Source organism: Pteropus vampyrus, unplaced genomic scaffold, assembly GCF_000151845.1.
Source record: "Pteropus vampyrus isolate Shadow unplaced genomic scaffold, Pvam_2.0 Scaffold22, whole genome shotgun sequence".
Lineage (NCBI taxonomy): Eukaryota > Metazoa > Chordata > Mammalia > Chiroptera > Pteropodidae > Pteropus > Pteropus vampyrus.
In genome coordinates, this window is record NW_011888803.1 from 2,710,803 (window position 1) to 2,731,607 (window position 20,805).

The window sequence follows — 20,805 nt, forward strand, 5'->3', positions numbered from 1 at the left end:
TGCAATATTAAAGAGTTTACTGCCTACGTTTTCTCTAGAAGTTTTATAATTTTGAGACTTACATTTAAGTCTTTAATCCATTTTGAGTTTGTTCTTGTATATGGTGTAAGATGGTAGTCCAGCTTTATATTTTTGAATGTATTTGTCCAGTTTTACCAATAGCATTTATTGAAGAGATTGTTTTTACCCCATTGTATATTCTTGTCTCCTTTTTCATATATTACTGACCATATAGGCATGGATTTATTTCTGGACTCTCTATTCTATTGCATTGATCTATGTGTCTGTTTTTATGCTGACAACATGCTCCTTTGATTACTGTAGACTTGTAATATAGTTTGATATCAGGTAGTGTGATACCTCCAACTTTGTTCTTTCTCAAGATGGCTGTGGTTATTCAGGATCTTTTATGGTTCAATATAAATTTTTAGATTATTTGTTATAGTTCTCTAAAAAATGCCATTGGTATTTTATCGGAGATTGTACCGAATCTATACATCACTTTTGGTAGTATCACCATTTTAATGATGTTGATTCTTCCTACCCATGAGCACAGTATACGCTTCATTTATTTGTATCTTCTTCAATTTCTTTTTTCAATGCATAATTTTCCAAGAACAGGTCTTTACCTCTTTGGTTAATTTGATTCCTAGGTATTTTATTGTTTTTGATGTAATCGTAAATGGGATTGTTTTCTTAATTTCTCTTTCTGCAAGTTTATCATTGTTGTATAAAAGTGCAATCAACTTCTGGATATTAATTTTGTATCCTGTTAGTTTACTGAATTCATTGATCAGCTCTAACAGTTTTTTTGATGGAATCTTTAGGGTTCTCTCTATATAGTATTATGTCATCTGCAAATATGACAGTTTTACTTCTTTTCAAATTTGGATGCCTTTTATTTCTCTTTCTTGTCTAATTGCTGTAGCTAGGACTTCCAATACTATGTTGAATAGAAGTGGTGAAAGTGGGGATCCTTGTCTTGTTTCTGATCTTAAGGAAACCGCTTTTATCCTTTCTCCATTGGTATGATGTTAGCTGTAGATTTTTCATATATGGCCTTTATTCATTTGAGGCCAGCCTTCATGTATTGAGTTCTTTGACTGAATCTCTTGAGATTCTATAACCCTCCTTTCATACTCATTTGTTTATGAAGAAGAGTTTGTAAAGTAATATTTATGAATGAATTTGTGATATATTTTAGGGGTTGAGAAGATTGAGTCTCAAATCCTAATATTTACCCCACTCACTATCAAATGACAAAGTGGTACATGAGGAATAATAGCTAAATGGATAATGAAGCACTACTTTATTAGCAGTTTAGCTAGCTTCACAAATGCCCCCCAAAATTCTTTTCTGGAAAAATTGAGTTGAAGCCATGTATGTGCTCAAGGCTCCATTGGTAACTTAATTCCTCTGTTTGCTCCACCTCACCAATTTGAGAGTGCTGGGCCAAATCATCTAACTGCACGGCAGTTAGAAACAAGCATGGAGAGCTTTACCTGAGAAAGCCAGTTCACTCAGTGGACTTCCAGTATGAAATACCTAAAGTGAAAGAGCAAAAGCCAGATCATTCAGGGAGTCCAGACCATCTCATCATGTCAATCATGTGGTCATAGATAGCAGGAGGCAGCAACATTGATTCAGGAAGTTAAAAAGAGAAGGCACCTGAATTTAAGGAAGGATAAAATTTTGTATAATGAATGTCCTGGGCTCAGGCTAACTAATCACAATACAATGTGATAAATGTTAAAATAGGCAAGTACTAAAGTACTAGACGGAGTGGTGACACAAAGGTGGAAGTGATCAATTTCTTGTGTGCATAGAGTATGGTTTCATAGAGAAAGATACTTTAGGGATAAGTAGATATTTGTCAGAGTGATGATGGCAAAGAGAAAATTCCAGAAACAGGGCATTTGGTAAGCCATAGTAAGTTTTGGAAAAAATAAAATTTGGTATGATTGAAGAAACTTTCACAGGGCAATAGTGAAAACCAGGGAGTTAAGCTCATGTGAGACGGTCTGAAGTCTCATGCTAAAGAATGTAGGCTTTATCCAATGATACCTATGGAAAGGTTGATGAAAACAAGATGCCCTAATGATAGGAACAGTTGTTTAAAGATGTTATTGCATACATATTTCCATGGTATCATTCCCTATGGTTGCTGTAACAAATTATAAAAAAATTACCAATAAACTTGTGACTAATTATCAACAAACCTGGTGGCTTAAAACAATATACATTTATTATCTTAGAGTTCCGGGGGTTAGAAGTTGGAATTGGGTCTTCCTGGGCTAAAATAAAGGTATCAGTAGAGCTGCCTTGCTTCGAGAAGCTTTAGGAGAGAATCCATCTCCTTGCCTTTTTCAGTTTATAGAGGCTGCCGGTATCCCTTGGCTTGTGAGCTGTTTCCATCTTCAAAGCCAGCAGTGGCCTGTTGAATATGACTCATGTTGCATCATTCTGACAGGCTCCCTTTTCTGCCTTCCTCTTTTACTTAAAAGGAATCTTGTGATTACATTGGGCCTACCAGATAATTCAGGATAATTTTCCCATGTCAATGTCAGCCGATTAGCAACCTTAATTCTCCTTTCCACATAGGTTCTGAAGATTAGAGCGTGGGCATTTTGGAGGACCATTTACCTATCACACTTAATTTTGTATACATTGATTAAACAGATTACTTTTCAATATTACATTCCTGTAACACTCTCATATAATGACAATGACGATAATAGGTCATAAGCTTACCATATGAGATCAAAAAATATAATGAAAAGTTATTTTCATGAATCCTCTAAAAATTTATAAGACATATTGGCAGGTAACTCATCTTTCTTGAGAAAACGACTCAGCAAAGCAGCAGAATTCACTTAGATAACATTTTATTTGTTAGAGCAAGATTTGACAGACTTCAACAGCTGGAGAAATTAATTTAAAATCACAACATTTAGTGTTTTGGCATACTTTTCCAGGTAGGTGAAGAACAATGACATATTTTAGAAATCTAGTCACTGCTTCTACATTTTAATGAGAAGATTTGAGAACAGATAGAAGCCATACATTTAAGCAGATATGCTTTAATAGGTGGTGGAAAACTGTCAGAAGATAGATCCGCTGTGAAAATTTCTAGAGTTCTTACTGATTTCCTTGTTATAAATATCACTTTTAAATGTGTACTTTTCTGAACAGAAAAAAATAGCAATTCACTTTATGAATACTTTCATATTTACAATGCCCTTTTAAAAATAGTAAGTTAAAAGGGAATATTGCAATGTGAACTACAATATTTCTAAAGTTAAAAAAATAAAGAACTCAAATATACTAGTCTAATGAGATACAATATTTTCCAATACACTGAAAGGTTATAGAATAGAATTATTCAGCTTTATTTACAGGCATGAACAGCATTTACAGGCATGAACAATATGATGTTTTGACACATTTATGTATTACTGATTAAGCATTTGAAGTCACAATCTGTGGAATAATTATAGAAATACCATGTATCTTATTCTAATGTTAACCTAAAAATGACAGAAATGTTTTTTTTTTTTATGAAGTTTTGTGGCTTTTGGAATATTAGAAAAGAAAATGGATAAACAGAGATCCAAGCTATTATAGTAGAAATTTAAGTTTAGAACAATTCATAAAATGGTAAGACATGTTTATTCAATTATTTATTTTAACTCTATACTTTTTCATTTAGTTTATAGAGAGAAAAAGTTTACTCAAAATACATCCCACTGTTATAACAGCCATTCCTTTTTAACTGTTTTATATTCTGCCCCTTCATTCTCTTATGTTCCACTTTCTGTAACAGAGCTCATCACCAAGGTAATAGGGGACTAGTTTTAAAGGCAACATCAGTCACAAAATATCAAGCCAATGGTTTCCTTTAGGACATTCATATATTTCTAGTGTTAGAAAGAAAATCTTTCCTTAGGCACAATGATATCATTCCTGAGAAACCAATTACTTTCCAAAGAGCTGCAATACTATTTTTGACATAACTAAGTCATGTAGGGAAGCATACTATAGCTAAATGGTACATAATTTTATCTCTTATTATATACAGTTCCTATACTTTAAACAGAAAAACTGATTTAAAATATTTGATTTTCTAGTAATTAATAATTGAATAATTTGTTCCAGTCATTTTTATACATTGGCTATCCACAGCTTGGCTTTTTAAAATTTTTGTGTAGCAATAATTATCCATAGTTCCTTCTATTTACCTTAAACATCCGAAACAACAAGGGACATTTTTGAACAATCTATAATATTCTTCTTGGATCTAAAAAAAGGAAGGGAGAAATGTTAAATAAAATTGCAACAATCACACCAAATTATTTTCAAATCACATTAAATTGTTACATTTATTTTTCTAAATTATTAATGTTTTCTGATTATTTGGGAGAATATGCTCAAGTGAATATAAGCTACATTCCTATTTCTAATAGCAAGTTTTTTAAAAGCATATTTTCCTTAGACTAGCTAGGTGTTCTGATTTTTTTTTTTATACTAAAATGTACTGCGTTTAGGCAATAAAGGCACAAGTCATAAATCTATGAGAATAAGAATTTTTAACACTTTGGTAACTGATGCTACATAAGTATACTATAGAATTGACCAAAATAACAAATTGCTTACCTTTCTGGATAAAACACACAGGAATAAGAAAATGAACATCCCCTGGAAGGCGTTGCTGATGGTGAAGAGGTAAGCTGTCACCACTGATGCATGTACAACATGGAGCACCCCAAAGATCCAGGTGGTGCCAAGAAGGAACAGGAGAGCGAGGGCTCCTCTGGCACAAGACCTAGAACATATTTGAAATGTTCCAGTTAAAATTACATATACTCAACACATCCACGAATTCCTCAAATTAGGTGGGAAATGAGTTTTTGGTATAACTAAGAAATCTTTTGACAAGACCAATAACAATTTTGAAACTGACAAACTGTGTTACAGTTACATGGGACAGCTTTTAGGGTATGCTGCTGCACTGTGGCAGGAATGTGCTTCCAAAATCAAGGCAGCATTATTAAAATATGGTACTTTTCAACGAATTTCCTTAATCTTAAAATATTTTTATCCGGTGTACTGTAGTATGTATGCTTTGATTTCGAAACTAATGTTGTAATAATTCCCGAAGGTAAGACATATATCTGTTAGGAAATATTTTCTTTAAGAAACCTTGAAAAATATACTATGAGAACTGGGGTCAGCACATGTGCTTGACATCAAAGGAAGCTTCTGTTTTTCTTTCAGGTTTAGTAGAGAAGAACGTGTAAAATATAAATCTAGATTTTTTTTGTTTTGTTTTTACAATATCTTAACCTCAAAATAAATTTATGTTGGAATATTGATTTCTTAAAAATTAAAAAATAATACATGTGTATACTCTTACATATTTTCAACTTATTGACTTTTGGTATAACAATATTCAATTCTGCTCGCTGAGAACACTGTCTTAAAAATGAGGCGACTAATGATTATTTTCTCATTCATTCTTAGTCTCAGCATTCTTTACTGCAGAAGATGTTTTAACAGTGTACCTCAGAAAATGAGTCACTTTAACTTTATTAAAACCAGCACACTACATGAAACTATGAATGGTGAGGAGTTAGAAAAAGTAATCAGTCAAACATTTGCTAAATCCTAACTATAAATCTTGTGCATGGTATTGAAACTGCAGGAGTGCTCCCAAGCACTCAAATGTCAGTTGTGTCTAATGTTCCCTATAGTACTCTTCAGTTTTTCCTGAATAAACTATTTTCACAGTCTCAATAAATCAGTTTTAAAGAGAGGAAGATGAAGAAAAACAAATCATGGCAGCATGCAAACTAGGAAACAAGAAAGAAACAGTGACAAAGCTTTGAGAAATTTTTTGCAAAAGAAAATCACAAAGGGCTCCTTTTACTTAAAATAGTCATCATCTTTTCTTTCAAAGGAGAGTGTGTTTAAAAAGATTGTTTTACTTACCACTTGATCTATAGTGATTATAGGCTTATTAAACATACTAAATTCTATATAACAATAAGTATTTTAAATATGGAAGAAGAAAAGGTGAAAAATCATTTAAAAAATAGCCCTTCCAAAACTTATTTATACTTTAAGTTACTGAAGATTTTAATTACTAAAGAAAGTAGACTTAAAGAAACAATTACCTTATGTTCTCATAGCAACTAACTTCTGGTTTCAACCCTGCAGTATGACGAAAAACTTTGTATATGATAACTCCAAAAGCCAAGAGATTAACCTGAGAAAATAAATTAATTTCAAAGAAGGGATAGTTCTTATAGTAAATTAGATACATATAAAGGAAATAAACAAATAGCAAAAATTTTAAATAAACAGAAACCAGACCATCATGGCATTTTTATGACTATTATAAGGTACAAATTCTCTGATAAACTTAGGCAAATAAATCTGTGGTTGATCTTTAAATTTCATGGAAATTGTTAATACAAATGGTAGTACAATTTGCTAGATTGTATTAAGCAACCTGTTCAAGAAACTTCTTCAGATGCTATGATCGCATCTATAGATTGATGAGCATCAACTGCAAATACTATGATTAATATACATATTAAGATAAATTTTGATTTGAAAACTTTATGAACACTTGAGAAATCAAATTTTCGTTCATTAAACTGTGTGTTGTTTCTCTGAGGACAAGTGTTAGTGATAATTCTATTAATCCTTTAAAAATTTAAACTGGAAAAGAGAAATTGAAAGAGAATTAGAAAACTCAACAAAATACTCTCAATTTTCTATTGCTAGAAAATGTTTGAAAGTACATTCTTTTGTATGGTTCATCTAGCTATCTCCTCTAATATTTATATGGAGATTTCCTTTCCCTAGGTTTTACTTCAGAAACTTGCAAAATATTAATCAATAAAACAAATGTTTGAAGGAACATATATTTTATTGATAAACATTTATCATTCTATTATTTGTATTCTCTAATATGGGCTAAGGAAAATACACAGAATTTACACCTCTTTTAAAGTGATTGCATTATGCAAAATTTCCTCTATTTCCTTTTCGAAAACCTGTAAGTCCTATTTGCAGTGTCAGAAGACTAATTGAGGAAAATAGTTTAAATGAATATCTCTTTTACTATGAGCACACTAATAATTCAAAATATTAAATATTATAGAAATAATTTTTAGATTAATCCTTTATTGAATATATTTTATTAATCCAAATTTTTCAAAAGCTATTTTGTAATAATAGCAAGGGGCAATATTTTAATTTTCATCTAATTCTTACTTTAATATTTCAAAAGCTGATAGTTATAGAAAAATTATGGTTTTTTCTTCTATATTCTAAGGAGTTTTACATAGTTTCTCAAAATAAAGTTTAAAAATTATTATTATAAAAACAGTATAAAATAATGGGTCAGATAATGTCATATTTTCACTTCTCCATGGAGAGGTCCTTGAGAGAAAAATCTTTTAGAAGATTAAAGATCGAGTCCCTTCTTCCTGCTTACAAACATTTATTACTTCTAATTATATGATTAATTAATTTTAATTACATTCATGCTTCAATGCAAAGAAAAGTCTTCAGCAATTGCAGAAGGGTGATAAAGTATATTTAAATTGATTTAGTTGACAGTTTCACCTTATCGTATGTTCAAATAACTGAAATAATAATTTAATATTTAATTTTATAAATATTCTTTACTGCTTATGAAAAAAGGATGCACAGTATTTTCTAGGTTTCTATAGCTGTAGCATCTTTAAATAAATTTGGAAACTATAGTTATTTAATTTTACAAATATATCCATATTTTTAAATAATAAAAAATATTAAAAAATTTGGTTAGTATAAATAGTATATGCATAACAACATTGGTTTTAAAATCTTCAAAGAATTTTTATGAGGTTTTTATATTGAACTTGTTATCTCAACAAAGGAAGCATTATAAGATAGAAAAACTTTAAATGCTAAAAAAATTTTTCTCTAACATAATTTTTCCATATAAATAATTTATAATATTTATTAAATTAAGTTTCTTAAACTTCTGTTTTTGATAAAACAGATTTGGAAAATAGTTGCTCATACTGCTGTGGTTTCTTTAAGTACTTATACATTTGGATATGCTCTTCTACATCATATGCTAAATAGTGAGAAGTAAAAATGGAACATTCCCTAGGGGTGATCCAGTTCTAGAAAGCACATATTTTTTTTTCTGTACAAAAGGGAAAATGTTTACATAGTTATAAAAAGCAGGTGCTGCTGGACTAGTAGGAGACTAATTTTTATTCCATAAACTTGTATTTTCCCAATTGTAAGAGAGAACAGATGAAAACATTTTTATCAAAAGTTGTTTTCATTTTACATAATGAAAACAATCACAAATGCAGTGATTGTGTTATCTACATTCATTGATAATAATACAAATATATGGACTTTTTTTGAAAAGCTACTTTGATATTTAATAAAGGAAATAGTACAGAGGAATAGCTAAACGATATCCTCTCAAACAGTAAGCACATTCTAGATTACATACAAGAAAAGTGAACAAATATGTGATTTTGGTGAGAATTGAAGCAAATAATAAAATATGGAGCTTTTTATTTTCATTTATTATAAATGTTTAATAAAGAATTTATTAAGTGTCTGGTATAGTAATGTGGGCTGGTACATATGAATGAACAAAATAGAAATTGTCCTTTATTCTTATAAACTTATTAAGAAAATATATAAACAAATATTCATCCAAATACTTATAAATCTACAAACTGTGATATATGCCATTAAGTCGCAAATTTAGATTGTTAGGAGAGACAAAATGGGTATGGATTAGAATGAAGTTTCGGGAAGTATCTCTTAAGATTTAGCATTTAAAACAGAACCTGATGCATTATAATGCACTAGCAGATCAATAATGAGGGGAAAAAGGCATTCCATGAAGTGAAATGTTGTAGAAAAAAGCCATGAGGCTTGAGAGAGTTTAGAATGTGGTATGGCTTTAAAGAATTAATAACAGTGGCTGAGGTATAGTACATTAAGGGAAAGGTAGCAGGAGGGGAGGTAGGTGAGGTAGAAAGTGATGAATAATATCTAGATTTTATCTTAAATGCAAAGGTTTTTATTTGTTCTTTTACTCAGAATCACTTATGTACTCTAGGTCTTTTCCTCAAGGAACTAGCAATACAATGGAGGAGATGACCAGTCAACAGGGAAGTATAACACTATTCAATAAGTGACATAATAAAGTAAAGTTTGCATAATAAAGTAAAAGAACACAGGATGATACCCTAACATGTGGTTTCTAAGCCAGTCTTGAAGGACCAGTAGAGCCAAAGAAGGGCAACTCAGAGAAAATAAGTGGTCATTTCAGATCTGGCATTAGACCTACTTATATACACTCATTTCTCAGGTGATCAGACACTCTGACTGAAAATACTACCTTTAGGTCCTGTCTGACCTCTCTACTGGGAAGTCTAATTGGAAAAGCCTTGTAACTGGTCTCCTCTCTTCCAGCCTTGCCTTCCTATAGTCTATTATCATTACACAGACAGATTGATCCCTTTAAAATGTAAGTCAGACCATTTCTCTCTTCAGAACCCTCCAATGGCTGGCTTTCCCTCTGAGTTAAACCTGAAAATTGCACAATGGCCTCTAAGGTCTGAAATGGTATGCCTCTTCCCTCAAGTTCTGCTTTGTCCTCTGATCACTTTATTCCATTACATTGGATTCTCTGTCCTTCCTCCAACACACCAAGCATGCCTTAGGATAGTTCTACTTGCTGGGCCCTCAGATATTCTCATGGCTCACTTCTTCACCACCTCTTCTTAAGTGCTGCTGATCTACATACTGCCTCCCAGTTCACTTTTATGAAAATCTTAAACCCAAATGATAAATCAGATCTGAAATAAATTCTGTGGAAATGTAGAAAATGATGGTATTCTTTACTATGTTTGGACAATATAGATTCTGTATGCCAACATGTTCTTCCCTAGCTTTTGTCACTAGAAAACTGACAAAGATTCTCCTTAACCAAACTTTAGTCAGGTTCCTCTCAGCCCTTTTCTCATCTAGGTCTTGACTTTAGGCTTCAGTGTCCATCCTTGCAGAGTCCAGTTTTAGCAAGAATCCTGCTAGGTAAGCTTAAAGAGGATTCTTCCACTCTTGATATCTAATCACTTTCAATATCTAATCAAATTTGTCGTTCGGCCTTGGTATCTGATCACTATGGCCTGCCTTTCAGCCAGAATCTTGTTAAAGTAAGAATTCTCCTCAACTTTGATGTCACCTCTTAGTAAATTTCCATCCACCAACTCCCCCATCCCCAACACACAACAGGTTCCTTGGCTATAATTCCCAGATGTCTTTATTGCATTCAGAGTTGAACTGAACTTCTCTCCCCTATTGTGATAGTCTTGACACCTATCACAGTAGTCCAAAATAAACTCTTTCTTATCATTTTAATAAGTATCAGAATAATTTTTTCTTCAAAACTCAGAGCCAAATCCAACATCATGTTATAATATTCAGCAATTTGAGGTAAATGGAAAAACCTACATTTGCTTATTTTACACTGCCTGTATTCTCTTTTACTTATAAAAATATGAACTAGTTTAAATCTCTTTCCTAATAGAGTGAAAAACTGTAAATAAGAATAAGTATCACTTAAATGCATATGACTTTATTTACTTAGAGGTGGAAATTAAGTTGAAACTCTGCATTTTACATGGTATAGAAAAGTATTTTTTGAGAGAAAATGTTTAATAAAATAAATATGAACAGTCTGAGATGGGAGAAACAAAAGCTCAAAACAAATTATATAGAATTAAAAAGAATTTCTGATAATAAGAAATAGTTCACAGTTATTTCAGAAGTAATGACTTTGAGGATAGAGATAGAAATATATGTATTTTAGGTTAAATAGGAAGATACTATTAGCACTGTACTTACAGGCAATGATGACATCAGTGATAACTGATTTGAATATATGAGTACTTTTTTAAGAAAATCATTATTAACCTTAAGAAAATGGTGTCTTTAAAATGATTCACACCTTTGCTCATTAGTGTTTACCTAGATGTGCTGATTTTACTAGCTGTGTTTCCTTATTATTTATCTCTAAGTGTTAAAGCCATAAAAGCACAAGGGATAATTAATGACTTGCAATGAAAAAGTATTCATTATCATTTATGTCTCAATTAAACAAAAACCAAAAAACAGTTCTAGCTTGTCTAGGAATCCATAATACTTTTCTAGGAATAAATAAGACAAGGACATTAGATGGCAAACAAAAGAACTCTGAAATTCATAGCTGTACTTTAGAATACAGAAGATAATGAAAATAGCTGTGAAAAAAAATTTCAAAGTCATGAAAACTTGACCCTTGAGAAAAAGTAATATTTTAAATTTAAAATCATTCCCCTTGCTTCATCTTAAGAGATATTTATCTGTACAGAGATCTGTTTCTTAACTTCATTTATATATGCAGTTACTTCAAAGTTTGGCACACACGTTCTGATGTTTGACAGAGTGTGATAAAAATTTTTAAGTGCCTTACTTTTTTTAAACAAAAAATTTAAATAGATGAGCTGGTGAGAGAGCAGGAGCTAATTCTGAAAGATTTAGACCTACAGGTACATTCAACCCAAGGGCTTCACATTCAGACTTCAAAATGAAGCATCCCAATCAGTCATTTTTCCTTTCTTAGTCTTTTTCTCAATAATTGATGAAGCCATCTATATGCTGATGTCAGATCTCTCCAAAAAGAATGAGAAAATTTCTCTTACAGCATTTTTAGACCCAAGCTTTAATTTTTCATATATATCAAATGGAATCTGGTTCATTTGAGAATGTGTCATGGTCACAACTACTGTGTCCTTTCAAATAATTTTATTACCTTTAAGTTAACTGGCCTAGGACACAGCTGCTTCTGCCATGGACAAAGGGTGGGTTTCTTCTGGCTGACAGAGAGGCCCCCAAAAATCAACTCATTCTCAATACCTAGACAACTGCAGAGATAGCTAAGTGGTTTTTAATTTAAGCTTTAAAATGGAAAATATGATCTATTAATTTTTTAAAAATTATCCACTAGCTAGATTAGAATCAAGTAGTTGGAGTTTTGTTTTCTGTCTGATTTTCTTTTTTTATTACTTCTCAATTGAAATCAACCTTTTAAATGCCTTAATTATAATGCTAATCCCATAGCATAAAATGTTACTTAAAAATTCAAATTATTAAGGGAACTATTTCAAGTATGCATTTAGAGTCACAGTTTTCAGTTTTATTTAAAATCATGCACCCTCAAGTAAACATATGAATTTTCTAAAGTCAATAATACATGTTTAGAAGTCTCTTTTAATGTTTTCTACTTAATTGTTAGAGTTTTAAAAAGTCATGAACAATTAGAGAAAAGCTCTGTTTTTCATGATGAAGTAAATTAACTGAAATAATAGATGGAAAATAATATGGCAAGAACTTAAATGAATTCTCTTTATAAATTTAAATATACATTTTTTCAATAATACTGTTGGAAAGTAAAATTAGAAAGCATTACTGAAGATTTGAAGAAATGAGTTTTAGAACAGAGTAATCAGTGTGATATATTTACTTCATATTCATAGTAAAGTACAAATTTAATGTATTTTTGTGAGCTTTCAGCTCTGATAACCATTAAAACCAAGTATTAAAGTAAACTGAACTTAGATCTTTACATTTCAATTGTATTAAAAGCATAATCAATATTTCATTAAAAAATGAAACACTAATATTTTAATGAGGATCATATTGAAAATATTTAAATATTGTTCTTTCACCTTCAATCTTTTAAAATATATTTTCAAGTACATTTATAATATAAATTATATATGTAATAGATAATATAATATGCACAAAATATTAGAGTAGTAAATGTATGTAATTTTTAAAGATTAAAACATACATTTATTGAGGTACGTATATTTTACTGATTAACTCTTTAGTCAAAAAGGGAGACCGTTGCCTTATATGATTTGACAGTTTCAAAAAAAGCAAGAGAATAAATGAATTCTGGAGCCACACTTCATGAATGCAAATTCCAGCTCTGATATTTACTAACTAGGCAATTTATTTAATTCCTTGTATTTTACTTTCCTTGTCTATAAAATATAGATAATGTTAGTACTGATCTCATAGAGTTGTTGTGTATAATAAATTACATAATTAATGTAAAGTACCTAGAATAATGCTCAACATATAAGATCTCAACAAACATAAATTATTATCACTAAGTTATTACATTCACATGAAAAAATGTTCTTCCAGATTGTCTCAGATATTGAAATGCCCAACAATAAATCTTATATACATCTAGTCAGCAAATGATAAGCGTTATTTTGTATTATGGTCTCATTGAACCTGTAAACAGCACCTTAAAACGTTAGAACTTATATCTGTCGGTCTTTATTTTGGGCAATATGTCTTCAATAGAAAATAGAAGATTTTTTTCCACTTTCAGGACTTTTCTCTAAAATAATGTCATCAAAATAAATCTTATAAGTAGATATAATTCGACAATAAGTCAGGCATTTATCATTCACATAAACCGTTTCTCATTGTTGTAGAAATTCCTCTAGCATAGAATTGAAATTTTCAGGTAAAAAAATCTGACTACCTTCAAAAATTTTATAGAAAAGGAAGGAGTAACTACATTTCAAAAGGCAATCCATAGACAAAATTACTGCATATCTAAGTATAAGAAACATTTTAAATAAGTTCAGTATGATATTCTGAAATGTTTTATGGGAGAGGGTAGTGATTTTTTCTTATATCACTCTAGTGCAGTATAGGGGTCAGCAAACTTTTTTTGTGAAGAGTTAGATAGTAAATAGTTTAGATTATGAGGGCTGTATGATCTCTATCACAACTACCGAACTCTGCCTTACCATTAAACAGCTTTATATAATATGCAAACAAGTGAATGTGACTGTATCATAATACAAATATATTTAAAAAAACGGGCTATGGTCATCGCTGACTCCTGGTCTAGAATTCAAGATCCATAAAAGTAAGGACTTTTTTCTATTTTATTTAATGATGTATTCCCAAGGCCTAAAACGAAAGCTGTCATATAACAGATATTCAATAAACATTTGTTGAATGAATAAAAGAATAAAGAACGGTATACCCAAATCCTAGGTATCTTTAATGGCCTATGTAAAAGAGCATTCAACCATTAATTTGATTTAAAAAATTAAAAAATATATATTTGTTGTCTCACATCTTCCCACATCTCTTGAGGTAATAGCTCAATAATTACACTCTTTTATTATGGCTAAAATCCTATTCCAATATATAATCATCTAAGGCATTAAAAATATTTACACTTCAAAATTTTAACATGTTTCCATTAGAAATATTTTAATAGCTGTCCGCCCCTGCACCCCACCACCCCAGTGTTTGAAAGAATAATTTACTGGTTTCTAAAACAGAATCAAAAGGTAGAAAAAACTAAGAAATTTGTACACATGAAGGTTAAAGTGACCTCTGTGGGTGTAAGTAAATTTCATGGGCTTATTTTTATAGCTGGTTTTAACTGTAGATGGTTATAAGCCATAGAAAGATACCAGTAAAGGAACAAAGGTGAAGGAGAAAAACTATGTGTGAAGAATATTTACAATTGTTCAATTTAATGTAATAATGAAACCGAGTGATAAAATCTCTTTTATTAAGATATAAGCAAGGAAACATGCTTCTTGTATATACATGCCGTACAAAATGAGGACAGAGGTTAGTAAGAACGAACAAATTTTATAAAAACTAATAGAAATCATTTGACTTACTCAGAACCTAGGATAGAACTTGCAAAATCAAGTTTAAAGATGTATATAAAGTTATCAGCAATTTAAAAGGCAAAAATTCAAAAAAAGAGACATAAGATTATCCCCCAAATTATTAAAAATTTTCCTTTTTTGACTTTTAAAGGATGCTTTTATTAATTTAATTTTCATTTCTTTTTGTAATAGTAGCTTTGTATATAGAGTTGGCATCATTATCTTCACGTACATATTAGAAATGCAATGCGTAGAAAGAACGCATGGTGTGGTATTTTTACTAACCATATTTTGAAACCTCTCCCATTATTTGGCCAGGACCTCATTTTATTCAGTTAAACATAAATGCCAGTGTTAAAATTCCTAGTGAAAGCATGCCACAAATAGATATAGGAATCATTCCAAAGGAGAAAAGAAATAAATTTAAAGTGATAGGCTATCATCAATGCTTCACATGTTATTTTTTTTGTGAAGTCTTCTCAAAATAATCTCATTTCCATGATGATGATTTCTTTCTTTAAATTTCTTTTGGGGGAAAGCAATTGACATTTTTTGACTACTGTGCTTGGTGCATTATTTATTTATTCATCCAAAAATATTACTTGAGTTATTACTATGTGGTAAACCTTAAGGACACTAAAGTAAGAGAAATTTCATAAAGTTTTGCTCTCATAGTGCTTATAGTCTCCTAGAGAAGACAGATATGAATCAGTTTTTAATCAGTTATTCACATTAACACATGCGTCATTTGAAATTTAGGAAAGTATTCAAAGAGAAAAAAGAAGGCTTCTATGAAGGCATATAACAAAAATATAAAATAGACTCAAGCCACGGAGTACTTTCCTCAGGAAGTATTGTTTGAATTATTTGAAAGACAAAGAAGAGTTAAATGGATAAAGGAATGGCCAGAGGGAGGCAATAGAGAGTCTTTCAGTATAGAGGTGCTGAGATTGGAGGGTACCTAGACCCTCTCAAAAACTGTATAGCAGCCAATGTGATTAAAACAAAAGCCAGTGGGAGAGTCATATGAAAGGAGGTTAAGCAGCTGTCAGTGGCCAGAACACGCTGTGCCTCCTAGGTAGAATATCCACTTTATGCCTGTTTGCCAAGGCCAGTATTTTTCATGTCTGTTGCCGAGTGTTCTGTTCAGGTTAGTGCTTACCTGAGTTTTTTATTTGTTAGCATCTTAAGATAAACTCAGATAGGTTCGGGATGCTTCACTTCCAGTTTTTGCCCTGTCTCCTGGGTTACTGTGTGAGAATCATGTATGCAGTGACCATTCTCACTTTCATATGTACTTGAATATGGAATATATTCTGCAATAGTCCACCTCTCCTTCTAGACCCTATCCAGATATGCTGTAAGCATCACCTTGCATTCCATATGCTCAGGCATGAGTGGTTAGGAACAGTATCAGGGAGTAGTAGAACAAAGATTCCAAATGCCTGTCATTGTCAGGCTCATGGTTCTCTATTTCAAATAATTTTTACCTTGTAGAAAAGAATTACTTTGAAAATAGATAGCTGAATAGAGATGTTTTATAAGTCCATCAATATAATAAAACTAATTTGAAGTATTTTTTTATCATCTACTTTAACTTTCAAAAGCTCCAAATTTTTATAACTTTCTCAAAAAGTCCAAATTTTTACGGAAAATAAACCATCACTCTTATCATAGGCTTTGTTTAAGGTTTTAGATTTGACCCCCAGAGCAATGTAAAGCCAAGAAAGATGTAAACGAGGGCAAAGAAATATTCAGAGTTGCTTTTCCAAAATATTACCTTATTTACTAATAGGTTATCTTAGAGTTGTCTGTTTATACGTCACCCTAATATACTTTTTGAGAGCATGGTTTCTCTATTAATCTCCCCTTAGTTCCTAGCACAGCCTTATTTGGGGCTTTAATACTTGATAAAATTCTGACATTCTGAAATATTCAAAATATTGTACCTATTTTTCTCCAGGCTTTTTCCTTTCATATTACTTGTACTTTTATTTTGGTTTAATACTACCTATATTGATATGGTAATATTAATTGAAGAAAATCATAGAATTTTTTAAAGAATCCAAAAGAATATATATATATTTCCTAAAGAAAATAGATCTGCTAATTAGAAGTATAAGATTAAGGACAATTTAAATGGATGATGCTTTTAACTCATCTTTTAGCTTTTTCTCAGTAGAAGAAAATGAAATATGAGCAAATGATAAATATCAATTAAAAGACAATAAATATCCAGACTATCTGTATTCCATATATTGATCTATAATCTGATGTAGCCTGGATTTTAGGTAGGATATTTTGGTTAATTGTTGGATAATCATGGCAAGTATTCAGATAAAGCAATGCAAAATAGGGGAAGAAATGTTTACTGTAGATAAGATCTCTTTAATTTTTCAACAAGATGGAAAGTAATTTATTTTGACATCTTCACTAAGTAAAATAAAGAATGAAAGTTTATAAATAATTTTCAGAAGATGTGCATTTGCTAGGTCTCTCACAACTTACCCTGAAACCATTTGTAGAACTCGAGAGTTAGGAACAAGTTTTCCATGGATCTAGAAAATATCTACTTCCTTCAATCTTGTTTATATGGAAAGATGAAAGGATAGATAGTAGTGAAACAGCACAAAATGTGAATTCAAAATACATGAACTTACTTCTATCTCTCAGTAGCTGGGTGATCCTGAGTAAATTGCTTAAGCTTTCTAAGCCTTAGTTTTCACTTATTTAAAATACAAAGTGGTGTCTCTTATCAAAATTAAGTGTGAATTAAGCTCTACGACTAAAGGCTGTGCCCTAACACGGAAAAACTTGGGCTCTCTTTTTGATCAGATACCATCAGGAGGTATATTTTTTTCATCAGAAGGAATTTTAAATGTCCCTTTTGTGGGAAGCTCTGAAACTAGACATGACAACATTTTCATATGAGAAACAGAAATCAAGACAGAGACACACAGAGAGTCCTTTTCCTCAGAATGAGTAATTTGTATTTTGCAGAGAATATTGAAGAGGATAGAGAGACATGATAAATACTTCTAGGGAAGATTAAATATTTTCAGATGTGTAGAACAAGAGCTTTGCAAATGCTAATAAGGACTGAATCAAAGAAGGGCTCACTCTTGCAGATCTGCTTGGACAAGGACACTGTGCTATGCTAGAGGATGATCAGAACATGTACTGTGCTCTTGGCCAAGTTTGAGGATTTTATGAATTCTTAGTGAGTAGAAGCTTGAAGGTCTCATCTGTTAGCTACATAAGAATGCCATAACTTGTTTGAGTATAACCAGTTCTTCTCAACTAATTGGTACACTTTAAAAAGCTATAAGTAGCAGAACCCCAACTGGTATATATAAATTCATAAGTCAAGATTATAGTCATTAAATATAGTGAAAATCTAGTAAATATATCTCTTAGTAAATACTATCACTATTTTTATTTTGATGTATTGCTGAGGTTTTTGAGGATTAACTGAGATGTTAAAAAGGGTTTTATAAAGATTAAAAGACTATGCAAATGTAAAGTGAAGAAAAATTCTAATGACTATCTAATGGACATCCATAGTGCTTCCCTTTCATCATGCAGCATCCATCACTATAAAGCTGTATTTATAAAGAAATATCAGTGATGAACTTCACCTTGGTCAGCTATTTCTAATTGGGCTTGAGAAACCCAAGGGATTTTTTTTCAAAAATTTTTTTGATCTCTAATTTCTATGAAGTTATTCAATTTTTATGAAATTTTCTAGTATGAGTCCCAAGGAAATTATCTGTGAATGTATTTTCAGTAAGAATATGACTCCCACATATGGGAAATTTAAAACTACAAATGTATTATTTATGTTGTTTTTTAACTCCACTTTTTAAAATTCCAGCTACCTATTGTTTCAAGAAAGTCAGGATAATATGAAAAAAAAAGCAGTTAAATATTACAGGCACTGAAATGCTTATTAATACATAATATGGAGAAAAGTTTAGAATATTAAACTACCTCGAACATATAATCTGATGTAGTGTGGATTTTAGGTAGGATATTTAGGTCACTAAAATACATATCTAAGAAATATGATAACTTTAAATTAAAACATGTAATTAAAATGTTGATGCTGTTATCCACAACATTTAAAATTTACAATGGGTAGTCTTTCTAATATAGCTTCAATGGGATTATCTAAAAGACATTGCCCAAACCATGATTTTAATTCTTTTTAAAATAGTTATGCTATTTAAAGAAAGCTACAAAATGAACTTCTATATAAGAGACTTAATATTCATGTCTAAACTACTGGTTCCCAATGAAAAGAATTGGAGATATCATTCTCCATGGAACATTTAGTTGTATCTGGAGGCATTTTATATTGTCATATATAGGTGGTGGTGGTGGTGGTGGTGGTAGTGTTACTGGCACTGGTGAGTAGAAGCCAGAGATGCTGTTAAACTCCCCCTGTAATGGGGACAGCCCCCACAACCAAGATTAAGTCCAAGGTGTCAATGGTGCCACTGGCTGCAGAACCCTGGCCTATCCTAATCTTTTCTTCGGGTTTATATATATCCCAATTTTGCCATTTAGACACCACAGTAAATAATAATCTCTAGTGCTGGCAAAAATGTCAGAAAGAGGACATTCTTATATATCGTTGGTGGAAGTATCAGTTGAAGTTAATGTTTTGGAGGCAATTTGTAAATTTAATAATTTACCTCTACTTGCATTTCTACTATTAAGAAGCACTTCTTAACAATTTTATATAATGGATAATTATAACTATATTAGAACAAGGATTCTTTATGCAGTATTATTTGTAATAAGAAAATATTGAAAACAAATTAAATGTTTATCAATAAGTAGTGGTTAAATAAATTAGAGCATACTCATAATAGGCAATGATAAAAAATGGTAGAATTGTATATTCTAACATTAGAGGAAAGATGAATATGATATATTGCAGGTTATAAATAATCAGATTTTTTGAATTTGTAATCAATGTTTTTTCTTAAATTTATATAAATTTATTTATGTGTGTATGTGTGTGCACATACCAAATGTCTGGAAGGATCAGAGTAAATATTAACAAAACAGGTAGTTTAGTCATGAGAATATGAATGTGGGATGAAATATTCATATTTTACTTTACAAGTCTTATAATATTTGCATTTCATTCAAGCTTGAGAAATATGTGAAATTAAAAAATATAATAAGACTACATCACATAATAAATATGTATTTAGACATGGTCCATCTTGTAAGGGTTATGTAAGGAATTAATTTTTAAGTAACTTTTGATAGATATTTCTTGGTGAAAAGAGTTTAAGAGATTTTAGACTTAGAATAATTAGAGGAGGTCATTACAAAAAATTGAGTGACGTTCTGGGTAAACCTGAAAAGAAGTGGGTAAATTAGCATTATAGAAACTCTCAATTATGAGAGTTATAATTTAAATTCAAATGAAAACTTTTTTTAGAAGAAAATGCCTTATTTGGACATAGTTTAATTAGTATTTGCCTCAATCAAGGAAATTTTATTCTTCAATACCGAACATGTCTATGCAAAAACTTCAATTTCTACTTAAAAGTTAAATTATTTTCACAAACCTTTTTTTATATTTGTGTACTTGAATCTAATCACTTGCGCAGTTTTAGTTGAAAGAATTTAGCATTAAAGATTAAAAATATTGAAGAAAGAAATAAATTATGAAAATTATCTTTAGTTTGCAGCTTGCTTTACAAAGACTTAGAAGTCTCTTTCTTGTATAATGTTCTTATAAAGTTCAATCTTGTATAACATTCTTATACAATTCAATCTTTCAAAAGCATGGATAGGTCTTTTCATGTATAGTTACAATCTTAACATTCTAAATGTAGTGATTTATAGATAGAATCAGTGGAGTCACTGGTTCATACTTCAGAATTCTGAGAGATCCTTAATATTAATGAGTCAACACCTGAGGAGGTACTTTCATTTGATCAATACAGGAAATGTTGCTGCTCAAATACCTTAACAGTTATCACAGTAG

General features: G+C 30.8%; 1 protein-coding gene across 1 annotated transcript in view; it reads right to left on the bottom strand.

The window, feature by feature from the left end:
* Nucleotides 1-4,077: 4,077 nt before the first annotated feature.
* The window catches only part of ADGRL4 (adhesion G protein-coupled receptor L4), a 98,784-nt gene continuing 82,056 nt past the window's right edge, over nucleotides 4,078-20,805 (bottom strand). Inside the window, exons 13-15 of the mRNA XM_011355552.2 lie at nucleotides 6,174-6,265; nucleotides 4,654-4,822; nucleotides 4,078-4,297 (exon numbers count right to left, since the gene is read on the bottom strand). Of these exons, the coding sequence (XP_011353854.1) occupies nucleotides 4,235-4,297; nucleotides 4,654-4,822; nucleotides 6,174-6,265 (324 nt within the window). The 3' untranslated portion in view covers nucleotides 4,078-4,234. The remainder of the gene's footprint in view (nucleotides 4,298-4,653; nucleotides 4,823-6,173; nucleotides 6,266-20,805) is intronic.